The 19,191-nt window shown below is 44.3% G+C and overlaps 2 protein-coding genes across 2 annotated transcripts in view; both read left to right on the forward strand.

The window, feature by feature from the left end:
- LOC149301577 (uncharacterized) overlaps window positions 1–19,191 on the forward strand; it is a 102,033-nt gene that overhangs the window by 33,724 nt on the left and 49,118 nt on the right. The window lies entirely within an intron of this gene.
- Window positions 2,567–9,499, forward strand: LOC149301579 (uncharacterized). Its single transcript, XM_089483994.1, has 4 exons — window positions 2,567–2,619; window positions 3,923–4,094; window positions 4,934–5,054; window positions 8,391–9,499. Exons 2-4 carry the CDS (start codon window positions 4,020–4,022, stop codon window positions 8,954–8,956), a joined length of 762 nt encoding a protein of 253 aa, XP_089340120.1. The 5' UTR covers window positions 2,567–2,619; window positions 3,923–4,019; the 3' UTR covers window positions 8,957–9,499.

Here is a 19,191-nt window from a genome sequence, read left to right on the forward strand (position 1 = left end):
AGAGATTCCCATCAGGTCACCATAAGACCTGGAAACAAGGCACACACACACCAGTCACAATATTGGGAAATAGGTGCAAGTCTTGCCCTGGGCAAGTCACACTCTCTCAGCCTCAGAGCACAGTAGTGATAGGAACTGCTCAGCCAAGGGTTTCCCCAGCCTTTCACACTGCAGCAGCCATGGAGCATTTGATGGTGGAAAAGTCAACAGTGCCCTGGCCACCGGCCACTGCCTTCTTGGTGGAGGCAACGGTTCAGCAGAGGCTCAAGCCCATGGTGGCTCCCTTGATCCCATCCATTAAGCCCCGAAGCTGATGGGAAGGTTAGGATTCATTTCTTCCCTGGAGAAGTCACACTCTTTCAGCCTCAGAGGAGGGCAGGGACAGACCTCCTCCCTGGCCTAAATCTTGGAATTTAGGAATCAGTCCAAGGACAAGATGGTCAGGCGACATCTGTCCCTTTTCTGGAGGGACTATTTCAGATCTAGGATCCATTTTAAGGCCACCAGGCTCAAACGTAAACACTGATCTCAGTCAGAGTCCTTGGTGAGGAGATAGGTTTGATCCTGCTATACATCTGTGGATATAAGGATCCAATAGTACCAGCGGATCATCATATGCACACGTTCAGAACAAGGCTGCACCTGTCTATTCACAAGCAAGTCTCACTGAGGTCAGGACAAGCATGTTGTTGTTGTTGTTGCTGTTGTTGCAGTGTGCCTTGGCAAGATTTCTTCAGAGTGGTTTTGCCATCATATTCATCCACTGATGGCTGAGAGAGTGTGGCTTATTGCCCCAGTTCATCCAGTGGGTTTATACAGCCAAGCCTGGACTCGAACCCTGGGCTCCAGAGTCACCCAGGACATGATTTGGTTTCCTGGAAATACAGTGCTCGGAGGAAGCCTTTTGGTGCTGGACTAGGACTCTGGAGACCAGAGTTCGGATTTCGTTTGCTCAGCTTCAGAGGGTGGCAAAGGCAAAAAAACAAGGAGTCTTTAACAATGTGATTTCCAGAACTATATCTCCCAATCCTCCCTCCTTCTAAGGATCTCTTTTCACTGCCCTCCCTGCCAGGATCTCCCCCCAACTCTAGGAGTCTGTGTATTCCTGCATGGCAGAAGGAGGCTGGACTGGATGGCCCTTGGGGGTCTAGGATTTTGGGTATTCCTGCATGGAAGAAGGAGGCTGGACTGGATGGCCCTTTGTGGTCTAGGATTTTGGGTATTCCTGCATGGAAGAAGGAGGCTGGACTGGATGGCCCTTGGGGGATCATTTCCAATTCTAGGGCTCTCAGATTTTCTTCTCTTCCCATTTTATGGAGGGCAAATTACTTTGCTTCAAACTCAGTTGGCACTAATTAAAGCAGTGTGTCCTAACCCCATTTGGGACTTTCGGCCCCCGCCTTCCCCACTTCAGCCTCTCTAGACCAAAAGAACTCTGCAGAACTTAAAAGCCTCCATCTTATTCTAGGCTCAGAAGTGGTTAAGAAGGGAGGTCCTTTGCAGTCCAGGCCTCTGGCCACCCTCTTTGGGGTCCCTTCTGACTTTGAGGCCCTTTGATCTTGCATTAGGGATTCCCTAAAGGCCTCCACCTGCCAAGTGCCAAGTGCTGAGACAGAAGCAGCCATTTTGTGTTACGGCGGCCATTTTGTGCTGCTTGTGACTGTCGGCAATAATGTTCCAGAATCTTCTGTAAGGCCTCCTCAGTTCAACTGAGAGGCTCCTCTTTCTCTCCCTAAGGCTCCAGAGTGAGAAGGAGGCCAGGCTCCTTGGGCCAAAAGGGAGTCAGTGTGTTTCTTGGTGTGTCTTTTGTGTCGCTTTTCTGAGAGGGTTTTCTTATACAGAAATGGGGAGGATAGTTTTCATACAAGCTTTATTCTTCTTCTTCACAAACATTGGGCTTTGGCTTCTGAGAGGAGGCTTGACCCCCAAAAAAGGCCAAAAGTAGCTCCTTTGGGAGGTTTTAAAAGTCTTCTCACTTTTCTTATTAAGAGATTTTCAGGAAGCTGGCAGACCAGACAATCTCATATTACCAACAAACAAACAAACATACAAACAAACAAGAAGAACAAAAATAAGGATTAGACAGAAAAACAAACTGCTTATCTTTTAAAAAGTAAAACCATTTTTAAGGGTAAAAACCAGCCTTTGGTGCTTCTACACTTTTACAACTGACTCAGGCTGTATCTGTACTGAAGAAATAATTCAGATCGAAACCGCTTTAACTTTCCTGGCTCCATCCAGTGGAATCCTGGGCTTTGTAGTTTGTTGCAGCACTAGAGCTCTCTGGCAGAGAAGGCTAAGTGTCACAAAGGAAAAAACCCGGATTCCATAGCAATGAGAGATTAAAGCAGTATCAAAGTGCCTTATTTCTGCAGGACCTCCATTCCATTCTTCCCCTCAGTCTCTCTCTCTTCCCTGAAGGCCTCAAACTGCCAACTGCCAAGCGCTGAGGCAGAGGCAACCATTTTGTGTTCTGGAGGCCATTTAGTGCTTCTTGTGACTGTGGGGAACAATGTTCCAGAACCTTCTCTGAGGCCTCAGTTGAACAGAGGCTTCTCTTTCTAGCCTGAGGCTCCAGAGTCAGAAGGAGGCCAGGCTCCTTGGGCAAAAAGGAAGGAAGTGTGTTTCTTTTTGTGTGTTTTGTGTGTCTTTTCAGATATGGTTTTCTTACAAAGCACTGCTCCTTCTGGGGAACATGGGTTTTAACAGGGATCAGAAATGGGGAGGATAGTTTTAATACAAGCCTTATTCTTATTCTTCACAAACATCAGGCTTTGGCTACTATCCCTGTTTTTAATAACTGTTTTAATAACTGTCCAGTAATTTAATGGTATTTTATTTTGGATGGGAGTGTTAGGGTTAGAGTTTGGGATATCATGAAACATGTTTTTATTGTATTGTATGGATCTTTTTATTGTAAGCTGCTAAAAGGTGGCCATTCTTGTGTAGTAATTGTCTTGTGATTAACTCCCACAACAGCCTTGTAAGGTAGGCTTCATAAACTCCTAGGGCTGGAAGGGAGCCCCAAGGGCCAAACAGTCAGCCCCATTCTGCCCTCCAAGTCCTCCGAACAGATGGCCATCCAGCCAAAGACTCCTCCCATGTGCTTTGAGGCAGCGTCTCCCATAGATTTGCTAAGAGGTCCCATTTTATTTTGGGTGATGATGCACTCGTTTCACATCTACCTACAGGGACATAGCCAGGGTCCTCTCCAATTCCCCATCCCCTGACCCCCCACCAATCTCACAAGGCATGGAGTGTCAGGACCATGGTGAACAGGTCTCAGGAAATGACATGCATGTGGCCACTAGATGGAGCTGTTGTGGAAGTCATTGACAGCTCTAGTGGCAGTTAGATGTGTCAGCATTTAAACAGTGCATCACTGGAATGTTGATGCAACTGTCAACTGTCATTCTCAACTGTCACTGAGGAAGAGTCAGACAGTGTGTGCCTCAGAGTGGGTTGTTTCTGGTGTGGATGGTGGAGGGTGTCGATGTATATAGTGTTGTACACAGTGGAACTTCTTATATGAATAAAAGCCTCATCTGAGAGAAGATTACAGTGTCTCTTTGCTCATTGAGAAAGTGACAGGTGCTTGTTCAGCTCACAAGCTACTGACTACAGTCAAGGTGGAGAATCTGGCGCCATACTTTAACATGTTGCCTCACGTGCTGCGCAATATAGCAACATCAAAAGCATTTTAACATGGAGTATCTGTTGTGTAAGGGAGTTGCAGTGAATCTATGCTAGCTCCATGGGGCTTTGTTTGGTGAAGAGGGAGGAAGGGGATGTCCATCTCCGCATTGGCCCAAAGGAGGCATATGGCACCTGCGTATCTCACCAGAAGCATGCTGTTCTCTGTGTCTTCGAGTGGTGCAGGATTTCTTGACAAACCAAGCCTAACCCTAGTCTCTTTTCTCAGGAACTTTATCTCGGCCTCCTTGTACACAGCTTTGGGGCATATTTTACTTGAAGAGAACCAAGTGCAGGGCCACCAGGACCCCCTCCCTTCCCACCTGATGGCCAACACAGAGGCCAAGCAGAGAAAGTTGGGCTCCAAGAGAAAGAGGCTGGCGAAGTACAAGAACTCTTTGGTGAGTCGCCATCCTGACTATTAGCTTCATTTGTGTCACTGCTGGGCCAGCTCATGAAAGCAAGTGGAGAAGATATTGTCCCAGTTTGGCAGAGAAAGTCCTGGTTAATCCTCTGTCACCCCACGTTTTCAGGGGCTTTCAAAAGTGTAGGTTTCTCTCTCCTTCCACTTTCCCACTTATCCTCAGCTCTCTTGGGTTGCTGAAAAATGACTTTCAAGGAGTTTGCACCCCATCAACTCAAAAGGTGGGAGAGGAGAGGAGATACATTGCCAGTGTCTTCACTTGCCAGAAGGCTGAGGCAAAAGCAAACTAATGTGCCCTTCCCCGCTTGTGTGATCTTCCTCATAAACAAATTTGGCCACCCTCTCCACCTTCTGGTGTTGCTTGTCCACATGTGCCATGCTTTTCCTGACTTTGAAATGATGGGAATATGGAACACCATCTCTGGCTCTAAATTGATGGTAGGCCTATTGGTCCTCAGGTCCAGAGTGCTCCCCAGAACTGTTTTTTAAAAATGACATTTGCCTCTGAAATTTGGCAAGAAATGGCTGAATGCACCATAATTCTTTTGTGGCTAAATGTACTATATGTTTTGGGATAGTCAGTACCCTAATCCATCCTCAATATCCCAGCCATGGCCTCAATTATATTGTTACTATATTGAAAGGATTAGAGACAAACTGGATCTGAAAGGCAGTAGCTTTTTTCTTGCTGACAGAATTTAAAGTTTACTTCCTGGACTGAATTGTGAAGTGATGAAATAATATTTGGGATGCACCATGTGCTTTCCTCCCCTTTTGCTTAGTCACTCTCTGGATGAGGGCTATTTCCTATTTCAGGTGACCTTTGCAGATGTGGCCATATATTTCACCGAGGATGAATGGAAATTGTTGACAAAGAAACAGAAACTTTTGTACAATTATGTAATGATGGACAATTATGACAATGTGGCTTCTGTAGGTAAGGAACCTGAAACCATTGCTCTTTCTATAAAGACTGAGGACCCTTTCATACTATATTACCATGTCGCTATGATTCCACTAGAATTATAGAGTCATAGAGTTGGAATAGACCACAAGGACCATCCAGTTCAACCCCCTTCTGCCATGCAGGAATACACATTGAAATCTCCCCCAAGAGATGGCCATCCAGCCTCTCTTTAAAGACCTCCAAAGAAAAGGACTCCACCAAACTCTAAGGGAGTATATTCCACTGTCAAAGAGCTCTTACTGTCACAAAGTTCCTCCTAATGTTTAGGTGGAACCTCTTTCCCTGTGGCTTGCATCCATTGTGGTGTCTCCTTTTTTCTGTAGCAGCAAAAGGCAAGCCTGCCCCTTGCGCAACATGACACCCTTTCAAATATTTAAACATGGATATCATATCCAATCTTTATCTTCTTTTCTCCAGGCTAAACATAACCAGCTCTTTAAGCTGCTCCTCATAGCGCTTGATGTTTTCCAGACCCTTCACCACTTTGGTTGCCCTCCTTTGGACATGCTCCAATTTGTCAACACCCTTTTTGAATTGTGGGGCCCAGAACTGGACACAGGATTATTCCAAGGGAGGCCTGACCAAAGCAGAATAGAGTGGCACTATTACTTCCCTTGATCTAGAAACTATTCTTGTATTGATGCAGCCTAGAATCACATTGGCCTTTTTAGCTGCCGCATCACACTGTTGGCCCATGTTCAACATGTGGTCTACTAGGAGTCCTAGATCCCGTTCAAGCCTAGTTTAATTGTGATAGCAACATCCTGTAGAATATTTGAATCTGTAGTTTAGTGAGGCAATACTGCTCTCCAGTTTCTAAGGATTCCAAATACTCCATCCTAAACTGCCAATTTTAGGATTTTGTGGAAAGGAGCCATGGAGATTAATGCTTTTCACACCCAAATGGTACTCAGCACATCCCTGACCAAGTTTCCTACCTTTTTTGGCTCCTCTTCTATCCTTTTAAGGCTCGGGAGAGCCTTCTTGTGGGAAATACCTCCCTTGGGCCTGCAATGGCTCAGAGAGGGTCCAACAGTGGCCAAATGGCCTCCACTTCCCCAAAGGGATGCTATAGGATGTTGAGGGTCAAAATATTATTTCATCCCTCCCCCCCCCCCTGGCAATACAATCTGGGGTTGCCCCTGAGATCTCCTACAAACCCCATAGTAGTCCATGCCTGTCTTATAGATGTTTTAAGGCTGCTCCCTGGTGCTTGACACTCACCAAAATTGGAGTCCAGGTCCCAGCCCCCTTGCTCTGCCTTTGCCAATGAATTATTTGTATATTGATTATCCTGCCTTTCTCAACAAATGGGCCTCAAAGTATCCCTTTTATGCATCACACTCTGTGGGTATGTGTCTGTGATGGAGAGACGGAGGGAAAGTTAAAAAATATAACGACAGAGAAAAGATGCTGAAAATGAGATGCTGAAGCGGTGCAGATGGGCAAGAGGGAAGGTTGGAGAGCGGAGGGAGAAAGGGAAGGGGATCTGGCAGATGGGAGCCAGGAGGGGAAAGCAGGAGTAAAGCCAGGATTGCCTAGCTCTGTATGGAGAGGAAGGGACCTCTGGGAAGGGCCAGGAGAGAGGCCTTGGGGATTGGGAGGCAGCCACGAACATGACAGATTTTAAGAACTGAACTGATGAGAACCAGCGCAGGCTCTTGTTTTCAAACATATTAAGGGGTTCCATTTTGAAATTATGAGCAATGTCTTTGAAGAGAGGAAAGGGCGACAGAAAAATTCCTTTTTCTCTAATGTTTCTTTTCCAACCTGAACTTCCTTAGCTCCATGGTTGATTTCAGAGGCTCTTTGTTACCCGAAAGGCTGGAGTCTGGGGAGGACACTGCCAAGTGCTATGCTTTTAAGGGAATACTTAGCTCAAAGGAGAGACTGGGGCAACAGTGACATCGGGAGTCATCCCGTTCTGTTAGGGGGATTCCATGCATTCTCAAGCCCTATATAAATGAACAGGGCTCCGCGCAGTTGAGCGGCTGCACCCGCCACCGCCACAGGCGTGATTAACCCTTATGGGGCAAACTGCCCCTTTTCCCAGTGTGCCTTTTTGTGTATCCTGAAATCTGTGTAAGGCATGCCCACCTATGACACAGGTGCACTGTACATACATACACACATATATAGGTGTTCACGCACACACACAAAAACTAGCTAACAAAGGTGGGAGTGGTGAATAGATGTTAGGCTTTCCTAATGATAATAAATAACCTAGATGGACCTTGATTCCAATTGCTGAGGGCCCAGAATGGGGAAAGAAACCAGTAACTCCCATGACAAGTGGAGCTGGCGAGTGTAGTGAGTTGTTTAGCAGTGTAAACCCAGAAAGTGTCTGTCTGCAACTGGACTGACGCTGAAGAACAGCCAGTTGGGCCTGATCTTTATACTGAAATTGTTGCTAGTGGGCAGAACCCAAGTTTTCTATAACGTTTAAATAGTTTTAGAATGTTTTCTGGGTGGAGAAAATATGGAACAAAATCAAATTGAATGCAATAGGTGCTTGGTGCAAATACCTCAGACATAAGGGATTAGTACACCGGTCCTCAGGTCCTTGTTGGCTCTGAATTCCAGTCCCATTCCCAAGCCAATGTACAGCGCAATTTGAGCATGAAGCTCCCAGATGCAGCTCAACAATAACATAGCACAGTATGGAAACAACTTTCCAGATACAGGTTTTGGCAATGCACTGACTCCTCTTCACACTTAAAAATAAGTCACAGACACAGTTGATTTCATCCAAATCTTTGGAGGTTCTCTATCTTGAGATGCAAAATAACAACAATATTTGCAAGCTCTCCTCTCTGACTTCCATCATGTTCACCAACTCCAATCCAATCCTATCCACAACAATCCAGATGTGTCCTGTATTCTGTATTGGTTGTGATTCATCTCATGGTGCCACACAACATGAAGTGTCCTCTGCAGTTAGCTTGCATCATGCCATGTGCTCTGACTCAGCACTCTCTGGCCGTCTCACAGGATATGATGCCACTTTTCAATAAAAATATTTTAACACATGTTTAAAAGAATCTTTTTTCAACAGTCTGTAGGACTATCTGCTTCTACTGATTACCTCAAGGTAGGTCCCCCACAATCTCTTCTTTGCCAGATCCTGTGAGTAAGGATATAATCGTTTCATGGATTTGGGGCATCTGCAACAGGGTCATGCTCAGGTCACCCACCCCAACTTTATTAATTTAATCTCAAATAGGGAGGAGTGAATATAGGGCTAAATCTTGGGCTAACACTTTCCTCTCTTAACTCAGTATCATCTGTCATTATCCTTCTTTACAGAAGAACTTGTCAGTCATGAGAGAGTCCACGCATCAGAGAAGCCATACAATTGCCAGAATTGTGGGAAACATTTTGCATACAAGTCGAACCTTGTCAAGCATCGGAGAGTCCACACCGGAGAGAAGCCGTACAAATGCCAGCATTGTGGGAAATGCTTTTCTCAGCCCTCAAACCTACTGACACACCAGAGAATCCACACAGGAGAGAAGCCATACAAATGCCAGCATTGTGGGAAATGTTTTTCTCGGCAGTCAACCCTACTGACACACCAGAGAATCCACACAGGAGTGAAGCCATACAAATGCCAGCATTGTGGGAAATGTTTTTCTTTGAAGTCAAACCTACTGACACACCAGAGAATCCACACAGGAGAGAAGCCATACAAATGCCAGCATTGTGGGAAATGTTTTTCTTTGAAGTCAACCCTACTGACACACCAGAGAGTCCACACAGGAGAGAAGCCATACAAATGCCAGCATTGTGTGAAATGTTTTTCTCGGCAGTCACACCTAGTGACACACCAGAGAGTCCACACAGGAGAGAAGCCACACAAACCCAAGCAGTGAACGAACATTATTTTTGTAAAGAAGGAATACAAAATATTTCTTCAATCCAGCAGTGCTCAAAGGCCCTTATGATTTTATATGTACGATTTTTCTGTCCATATGTCTGTGTATGTTTTAAAGTTATGTTTTGTTAAGTTTAGTTTTTAATTGCTACTAGTAAAGATAATTGCTTTGGGTTATAAATTTGGCTGGGGATTGTGGGTCGTGGTTTAGGTTAGTTAGATGAGGGGCTGGGATTTGTTGCAGCTAGCTAGAATACAATGATAGCATTCAGAATTTGTGGGATGTTGGCTGAAGAAAGTTTGGGACCGGTAGTAACACAAAGGGAGCAAGCTTCTTCGAATGTCTGTGGCAGGGAGAGATTGTGTGTGTGAGAAGGATGGCAAAATGGGGCTGGTTAATAGTAGGGATAGATGGTGGGAATTGTCGGTGGGGGCTAGGTTTTGTAGAAGGTTGAGTTTTAGGTTTAGGGTTTCAATATATTCTTTGGCTTGGGGAGGGCAGTTCTGGCTTAAAAACTGAATTTCTGACCATGTGTTTTCAATAAAGTTCTTTGCTATTTCAACACACTGGACTTGTGAATTTGCACAAAACTGACCCTTTCTTCTGTCCTCAGTCCTCAGCTCCATTCCCAGCCATAAGAACAGCAGAGGCAAACACACATATATCTATATATATCTATATACCTACAGTATACACAGAGAGGCTATTTCCAAAGCAGAACCTTTCTTTCCTGCCTTTCCTGGGCTCCATTGCGGCCTCTTCAAAATCTCTTCGAAGGAAAGAAGGAAGGAAGTAAGGAAGGGGGGGGGGGGCTGCTGAACCCCTGGCTAACTCCTTCTCTTCCCTCTAAAGCCGACAGTGGAATAAACAGCAGCAGCAGGAATGATTTGATAAATAAGCAAGGCAATATGATTAAATTAAAAAGTTAGAAGAAATAAGAGAAGAAGGTAAATAACGTAACTGGCTTATTTTCCGGCAAATAAAAGAGAGATTTTTGTTGGATATGAAAACATATGGAATAGAAATAATTAGTACATAAATACAAGGAAATGTGCTTGCTATCGGGAAAGGTTCACTTGTGAAATTGTATAAAATCCTGTTAAAACATGAGATGGAATCTGAGGTGGTTAAAGAAAACATGGTTCAATGGCCAAGAAATCTAGGACCCAATATTGAGATGGAAGAATGGGAGTTCACTTGGAAAAGGAGGATAAAATACACAGCTTCCCAAGCCCTAAGGGAAAACTACTACAAAGTATTTTTATATCTAAGACTTGTTCTGATGGGTGCTGGATGTGCGGAAATGAAAAGGGCATTTATTTCCATCTCTGCTGCTCCTGTGTCAAAGTGAAAGAATACTGGAATACATTCTATAACAAGACTGGTAGAAGAATGGGACAAAGTGATGGACTATATCAAAATGATAGAAGATTTAAGGGGATTCATAGAATCATAGAGTTGGAAGAGACCCCAAGGGCCACCCAGTCCAACCCCATTCTGCCATGCAGGAACTCTCAATCAAAGCATCCCTGACAGATCGCCATCCAGCCTCTGTTTGAACACTTCCAAGGAAGGAGACTCCACTATACTCCAAGGAAGGAGTGTGTTCCACTATCGGACAGACTTACTGTCAGGAAGTTCTTCCTAATGGTGAGGTGGAATCTCTTTTCCTGTACTTGCATCCATTGCTCTGGGTCCTAGTCTCTGGAGCAGCAGAAAACAAGCGTTCTCCCTCCTCAATATGACATCCCTTCAAATATTTAAACAGGTTTATCATATCACCTCTTAACTTCTAACTATGCTAATATTGATGCACCCTAAAATTGCATTGGCCTTTTTAGCTGCTGTATCGCACTGTCGACTCATGTTCAATTTGTTGTCTAGATCTGACCTGACTTGCCTTGTAAAATTCATTGCATGGCTCTCACTAGAGACAAAGGTCTGTGTCCCATTTTGTCTAACCCCCTTAGTGGCTTCCATCTTAGTGGGACAGTGAATCCATGTTGGTTTTAATCTTAACTATCCAAGGCATTGAACTTATTGGGGGAAAGATAGTTCAGTAAAAAGTTGGGGTGGATTTAATGCTCCCCTGCCCTGACCTCCATTACTATAAGGATAAATTCTTAGTGGGAAGGAATAACTAACTCTCTTTGCAAGACAGCCAGATGCGAACATGCTGCCCTACTCTAAAACACCATGGAAAGCGCATGAGGTTTCTTCTATACCTTGTTAGTTAGTTCCAGGTCGTCCTCTGATTCTATGAGATCCATGTTTCTGTAGCCATGCCAGTAAGATCCCAGCGGCAAATGTGAGTCATCCTCCAATCCGCATTCAACATCCAAATGGGCTGCTTTGACTCTGTAGGTCAGAGAAAACCTGTCCATTTGAACAAAGAGTAGAAAGATGAGCTGGTGCCCCTTTTCCATATTGCGGCTTTTCTCCTAAGGCCAAGAACCTCTTGCATAAAAGTGTCCCAGACTCACTTGGATCCCTTCCTCTGGGTCAGAAAGAATTGTCTGGTTCAGGATCGCCGTCTCTTCTTCATTTCGCATGATGCCTTTCTCATTCATCTTAAGGCCAGACAATTTTGTGGAGAGACCTTTCTTCTTTCCAAGTCCTTTGGAGAAGATTTTTTTTTAAAGGATAAGAACAGTCTAACAAATAAATACAATTTTACCTGAGCAAATTAAGTGAAACTCAGAAGGCGCATCATACTACAACCCCATTGTTTGTTATAGGACTTGAACATCCAGGGATTTTGGTTACTTCGTGGGGTCCTGAAACCAAACCTCAGCAGATACTGAGGTCAAACTGTAAATAATCTTCAAATTCTTTTTATTTTCAGAATAAACAACCATACAATCAATAAAATTACAATTCAAACATACATCACACTTGTTCTTATTTTTGTTATTATTATTACCATCTACTTCTTCCATCTACATCTTTCTCCTTCCTACCTCTTCTATTCTTTAAACCGCATGTCATCCTACCTTCCTACTACCTTCTTTCTCATTCTTTCCCCCTCTCTCCTCCTTTCTCTCTCTCTCCTTCATAACTGTACCTTTATCTTTCTCATCATTTCACTCTAACCAACTCTATCCTCTACTGTCTACACTTACAACTACCATCAACTACACACATAACTCTCTTTTTACTAAATTAATCTTCTTTTTCCCTTTCTTTCTCAATTCTAGAAGAATAGGAAAGAAGATCTTATTTCAGCTTCTTCACTTCTAATTTATTCTATACTTTACCATGTATCATAACTTTCTTTTCTTTCTCTATTTCATATTTACTTTACTACCACACTTCTATCCTATTACTCAGTTTATATTCTTCTACTCTATCCAAAGTTCAGTTAATACACATAAAAGAATCTACAATGTCATCTCCTTCTATCTCCTTTGAAGGCTGACTGATGCATTTCTGCATCATTATGTACAACAGTGATGGCTCCACTCCACTCTTATGCCCTCTAACTCTGGGTGAATATAATAATAATAATAATAATAATAATAATAATAATAATAATTTATTTAGATCTCGCCTTCTTCCGAAGGAATCAAGGCGGGTTACAAGAAAAAGTAATAAAATACAATATGTGTAAACTATACATTTAAAATAATAGCCAAACCCTAAGGTCCATCCCGCACCCCAGTCCCAATTATAAAAGTAAATTATGGGCCTGAACAGACAGGCCAAAATAAAGCTGCTTTGGGTCACTTTGGAGGTATGCTGTTCAGATGACACATGCGTCTTAAGAGGCCAGAAGCTGCACCAAAGCTGCACTCCAGTCCTTAGGATTGTAGCATGGCTTTGGCATGGCTTCTGGCCTCTTAGGACACATGCATCATTTAAATAGCATACCTCCAAAGTGATCCAAAGGAGCTTTATTTTGGCCTGTCTCTATGGGCTCTAAGTAAGATAAATTACAATACAGATAAGAAAAAGAAAAAATGGTCTAAATTAGGGTGGAGAGGCTGAGGAGAGAACTTCTATCTATGCAGGGTAGCCGGGGTATCGATATCAATAACAGTGTCGGTGACAGTGAAAGGCCCTAATCTGGAAAAGCCTGCTGAAAGACATCTCTCTTAAAAGCCTTTTTAAAGGCTTCTAAGGTGGTGATGTGATGGATCTCTTCCGGAAGGTCATTCCAAAGCCTAGGAGTGGCAGAAGAAAAGGTCCTCTGGGTTGTTGTAGCCAATCTAGTCCTCTTAGGCTTTAGGAGACTTTTTCCAGTGCAGGGAGGATTATGTGGAAGAAGGCATTCCCGCAAGTAGTCAGGACCCAAGCCATGTAGGGCCTTAAAGGTTACAACCAACACCTTGTATCTTGCCCAGACACTAATGGGCAGCCAGTGGAGGGATTTAAGAACCGGTGTATTGTGGGCAGTTCTAGAAACTACAAACTACAAATTCCATGATTTCACAGGATGTTGCTCTAAAAATTAAATTGGAACCAGTGCTGCATGCAATGCAGCTTTCTAGAGCACTTGCCCCCATTCTATAGGAAGGGCAATGGGTCCTTACCCACAGAGGACACATTTTCATAGGTTTCCATCATCACCTCGTTGTACAGAAATTTCTGCTTTGGACTCAAGAGTGGCCATTCCTCCTCTGTGAAGAACACTGCCACATCTCAAAAGGTAATCTGCAATAGAAAATAGCCTTTGCTGAAAGACAGAGGATTGTAAATAACACTCCCATTGCATCCTAGTCAGTCAAATTCCCAATGGCTCCACCACAAAAAAGGAGGTCTGGACACTAACCTGTCCGGAGGTCTTCTTTCCTCCAGTTTCTTCCACAAAGGAGGAATTGATTGTCGTTTCTTTTCTCTCCCTTCCTTTGGAAGCCATTTTGGTTCTTTCCACACCGGCAGAAAATACAAAGTATTTTTATGTGCACACATTTATGCACATTTCACAGACCACCGAAAATACAATTCAACAGCGCTAAGGGCAAATCAAACCTGAACCTACCCTAAAATTCAAAATAAATCCATTGGAAAGCAGGATATTAATTAGTGATGATATTATTATTATTACTATTATTAGTCTTGCCTCCAAACCCTCAGAGAGAGAATCTTGTGAATGCTGGAAGACTAAGACAGTTCACTGGGCCTTTCGGGGCATAGAGACCAGCATCATTAGCCGGCATGAGGGCAAAGATGGTGTCTGCACAGCGCATTCCGTGACTCTTCCCGCATGTCGGTGTGACGCTGCACACTGCACCACATCACAGGTGACGTCACGGCGTTCCTCTAGCACTACATCCAGATGACGCAGTGCCAAAGGAGTGCAGAAAAGCCACACCGTTGGCGGATATGGCACTTTTTCCCTGGCACAGAAAGGAGCTCCTTTTTGCACCACGGAAAGGCCACATCAGGGCACAGCGTAGCCTTATCATAGTGCGAAAAGGAGCTGCGAAAAGCAGCGTGTTTGCCATAGCCCTGTTCTGGCGCTAAAAGGGGAGGCCTGTACATCCCTTTAATTTCCAGAAAATGGGGCTAGGATTGGGGTCCTAAGCTTGGCCCCAGCCTTCATCACTCCCAAAGAGTTCAATAGGAGGAGGGCTGGGTGGGACTCATGTGTCTGATTGCTTTTAATGGGTCTATTTTTTAATTTTTTCTTCCAAATATCTACATAAAATCATAATGTATAGCTAGACAGGAATAACAACAACAACAACCCAATAACAACAACCATAGGAACTGCAATATTTAAATGTCTGTATTTAATGTTTCCCTTTGCCTTCCCCTAAGGCTGAGTGCGTGTGACTTGCCCAGTCACTCAGAGAGTTTCTATGTTGGAGCTGGGATTCAAACCCTGATCTCCAGAGTCATAGTTCCAGTATGCTCAAACCACTAGGCCACACTGGCTCCTACAACATGGACATCGTTTCACTCGGCCATCGTATGTCATGGACTTGGCCCAGCTTCCTCATCCATGGAGGTCATTTTGCAAGCCCCCCTTTTCCTCCTCCATTTCCAGGCCCAGCTCCATCTGAATGCCCTCCATCTCTCCCAGTTTGGCAGGGACCCTCCCCTGGTTCATCCTCTGCCCCCCCACCTTTTCAGCTGTTCTTCAAATGGCACAGTTTCCTCCTCCTGCCATTTCTCCCCTTCTCTTGAGCTCACTGCCATTGCTGCAAACTGAGTCCAAAGGGCAAAAGGAGTCTGTCCTCCATGAAGACAGCCAAGGAGAAAGGAGAAGAGGGCCCTTCCCAGAGGCTCAGGCAAAAGCAAACAGCTGCAGCCTCTCCTAGTTTGCCTCTCCTTCCTCATAAAGAACCTTGCAGTCTTGATCATATTTTGAGGTTATTTGGTCCCAGCCTCCCTTTGATTCTCTTGGATCCCTCTCCAAAATCTCATGGCCCCACAGAGACTCCCAAAAGAGGAGAGGAGACCTGGCAGCTGGAGAAGAGGGTGTGAGAATTGCGTATTCTAACCAAACAGCGACAACAACTATTGTAAAACAAAAATTTATTGTGGAGAAAGTAGAAATACACTGGATCACGTTTTTGCTGAATCTGAAGAACTCCCAAGAATTAGCCACACTTTAAAGAACCCCGACCCCCACCCTTTTTTCCTGTTTATCCCAATTTCCCCCTCCTTCACCGCAGAGGAGGGAATTCTACATCAAAGCTGTCCTAGCGAAATCGCCATTTGGTTCCTAGTCTCTTCTGCCTTGAGAGATCTATAGATACCGGAACAGAGGGTATCGTTAACCATCACTCTGTCATAAAACTGCCTGCCTGGTGAGAATTCCTTGCTGCTCTCAGCTGACAATTCCGGATACGTGATCATCCTGAGCATAGCCCATGGTGGCAGCACTCCTTCCCAGAATGCCTTTCCCTGAGCGAATTAGATACAGATGAGGTTGACCTAAGATCTATCATGTCTATCTATCTATATCTCTATCTACCTATATAACTATATATGTGTGAGAGCTTACCTGCTGGCCTTCTCGTCTGCAACCTCCCTTGTGAAACTATCCCTAATTATCTCCCTAACTCATACAATCCTCATGGCAGAATACATCCTGAATCACTGCATGAAGGTAGATTCTGACAGTGGGGAGAAGGAGGGGAGCTTCCTTGCTTCCAGCCCTCAAAGCTGCCTCCCTACAGAAGACCCTCCAGACCCCCATCCTTGGCTCCAAAATGGGGGCTCTTCCCCCTCAGCCATCCTTCTCACAGAGGAACCAAATTTGGGGGTCCCCCATTGCCATCTCAAGGCCCCCACCTTCCCTTCCCTGCCAAGGAAACCCAGAAGGAGCCCTTCTTCTTAATAAGCAGCCAACGGTCAAAGCCACCAGCCTTCTAGAACCCTATTCAGGCTCCAAGCCAACCGCCAGCCTTTCCCAGAATTCCACACTCTCCCTCCTCCCAGCGGAGGAGACCGGGAGACGGAGCAATGGGTGCAAATGCCAGGAGAAGAGAGTTTGTTGTCTTAAACTTGTAATTCCAGTTGTGTCCCTTTATGAGGGAGAATGGGATATTATTATTATTATTATTATTATTATTATTATTATTATCAACAACAACAATAATTATGGTAATTAGCTTCTTGTTTCCAAAACCACAGAGCCTTGTGAAATCTCAAAGACTGTGTTTATCACACGGAGGTTTTTGCAGCTCTTTGCAGCTCAGATCCGAAGCCACTGCGGGTCCAACGATGCGAATTCAGGCGACAGCGTTTTGTGTTATCACACGCAATTCCTTTCTTCTTCTTTTTAAATAAAGTTTATTGAGTTTAAAATAAAACATACATACATACATCTTTCTAAAAACAACCGACAGTTACATTGACAAGGTATATGATATATCAATATTTGTATGTAGCCTTTTATCCTCAGAGGTTCAACAGTCAGTTCTGTAGCGGGTGAACCCCAAATCCACGAACCCGAAGGCCCGTGGCCTGCCGGTGGACAAGCAGAGTCAAAGAGACCGAATTGGCTAGGATAAAAAAAAACGCTTTATTCTCTGCGCAGGGCAGCAGCACGCACACACACAGCAAGGTGGGCGTTATCAAAACTGCAGCCCCGAGGGCCTCTTGCCATCCTCTTTTATGCCCTTCTAACTCTACTTTTCCTAGCGTAAGCCAATCACAAAAGCGAAACAGCATTATGTCCTACATTGTCTTTTTGGCATTACATTTGCTTGGTATTACATTTGCTTGCTTGCTTGGAATGTACAGAGAGATAACTGTAAGATACATACTCGGCTAAGCTAGGCTCTTCAAGGCCGCTGGTTAAACACAGGCCATTGTATTCAGAGCCCTCCAGAGGAAGGAGGGGGTGATTATGTGAGTGTGTATACTACTGCCACACACAGAAAGAAAGAGTGGGGGCCAGCATAGCCCATTTGCACTTTACTCTGTAGGCTCAATCTATGGGCCTTCTGTAACTATTGATTCTTTTGCAAAGCAAAGTACAGAAGCAAGAAAGCATTATTATTATTGTGTTCCTCTCATTCCCCCCTTTTTCTCTTTGAAAGTTGTGAAAACAAGTTTCACTATGAATGTTCATCATATGCCCTCATTATCATCATTTCTTTTGCTACAAAGCTTGCAGTGGTCTTAGTAATACTTCTCTTTATACATTGCAATAAGCATGGCACTAACATACATAACAATAGCCCTATTGTGAGGACAATTATTCCTGTTCCAAAGAGACCTTTTAACCATCCAAAGTTTGGCAACCAGGATGTCAGCCAGTCCCATAGATTCCATCCTTTTCCCATGTGAGGAACCTCTGCTATTTTTGCTATTCTGTCGACATGCTGTCTGACATCTTCTTCATTGTCTGGGATGTATACACAACATTCCTGTTTTATTAGTGTACACACTCCTCCCTGACTGGCTAACATGGTGTCCAGTGCTAGCCTGTTCTGCAACACCATTTTTCTGATTTCTTTCTGTTCTTTGGCTAGACCAATAAGGGCTTCACCTGTCTCATTTGCCATGATTTCTACCACCGCCTGCAGTCTATATACTGCATTCAATAGGCCTCTATGGCCTCTCCAGTGTCTCATTGGAGCATAAGTTTTTACAAGCTGCCTGCTTTCTTCCAAATCTCGGTAATTTCTAATTATTCCCTCAGGTAGTTCATTTCTAATTGTCATAGCTGGAAGTATGGTGGCTACATAACAATTCCCACTCCAGTTCTCAGGCAAAATGGCATATGCACGTATCCCACAGATGAAATAATGTCCTTTCAAAGCAGGGAACGACCTTTTACATGATGCAGACACTGTCCATGATGCATAATAACCACTTACATTCTGATTTTGCAAGGTGTATCCTGCCACCCAGCTACCATTGATATATGCCCCATTTATTTTTAGGTTGACTTTACACTTACTGATGCCCACTCTTGGTCCTGTGGTCTCATTGCATTGCCAGCACCATTGTCCTGCCTTTTGACCAATTCTATAGTACCCTTGGGTGGAGGGTTCAGACTTTACCCAACTCCAGCCTGTGCTGTTGTCTGGTCTATATGGTTTGGCCAATTCAGCAGAGTTCAATGGTACTACCTCAAAGGGCATCCCAGTGTGTGAGTCAAGGGGCATTTGGTGACACACCCAGCAGTCAGATACATTTAAAGCGTTCCCAATTTTCTGTGAGTATACCAAAAGGGAATTACTTTCTGAAAATCCATGACATCTCGGTGGGAATATGAACATCATTACTATGAAACCAGCTAACCAAATGATTACCATATGGTTAAGTGTGAGGCAGCTTAATCTGGATGAAGGTGGGCATATAGGAGGGGGTGATGAAAATGTTTGTGTTTGTGTTTCTACATCAATTGTGCAACACATCCCACTTCCCATAAGTCCCTTCTGTCTTTCAGAATGGCTCTCGGAAGCCATTCCTCCTGTTACTTCGAGGCTGATCTTAGCATCATGACCTCGGAAGGGGGGCTCACGTTGCGATGCTGCCCCTTCCTCCATCTCCATCTATAGAATGTTTGGTGATCTTTACCTGCAAAGGATTGTCTTTATTGGTCTGTATGGTCCACACAGGTCCCTGTTGGGTGTGGTCCTTCTTGATGCGAGTGTAATGGACCCAAGGTTTAACTCCTTCCAGTTTAACTGCAGTTGGAGTTGTCAGCAAAATCACAAATGGTCCCTTCCACTTGGGTCCCAGGGTAGACGTTTTCCAATCTTTTAGCCACACAGTGTCCCCTGGAGAGAAAGAATGTAAAGCAGTAAAGGGGAACGGATATC

This window comes from Sceloporus occidentalis, unplaced genomic scaffold (genome assembly GCF_023333645.1).
Source record: "Sceloporus occidentalis isolate IW3139 unplaced genomic scaffold, rSceOcc1.0.p SCAF_21, whole genome shotgun sequence".
Lineage (NCBI taxonomy): Eukaryota > Metazoa > Chordata > Lepidosauria > Squamata > Phrynosomatidae > Sceloporus > Sceloporus occidentalis.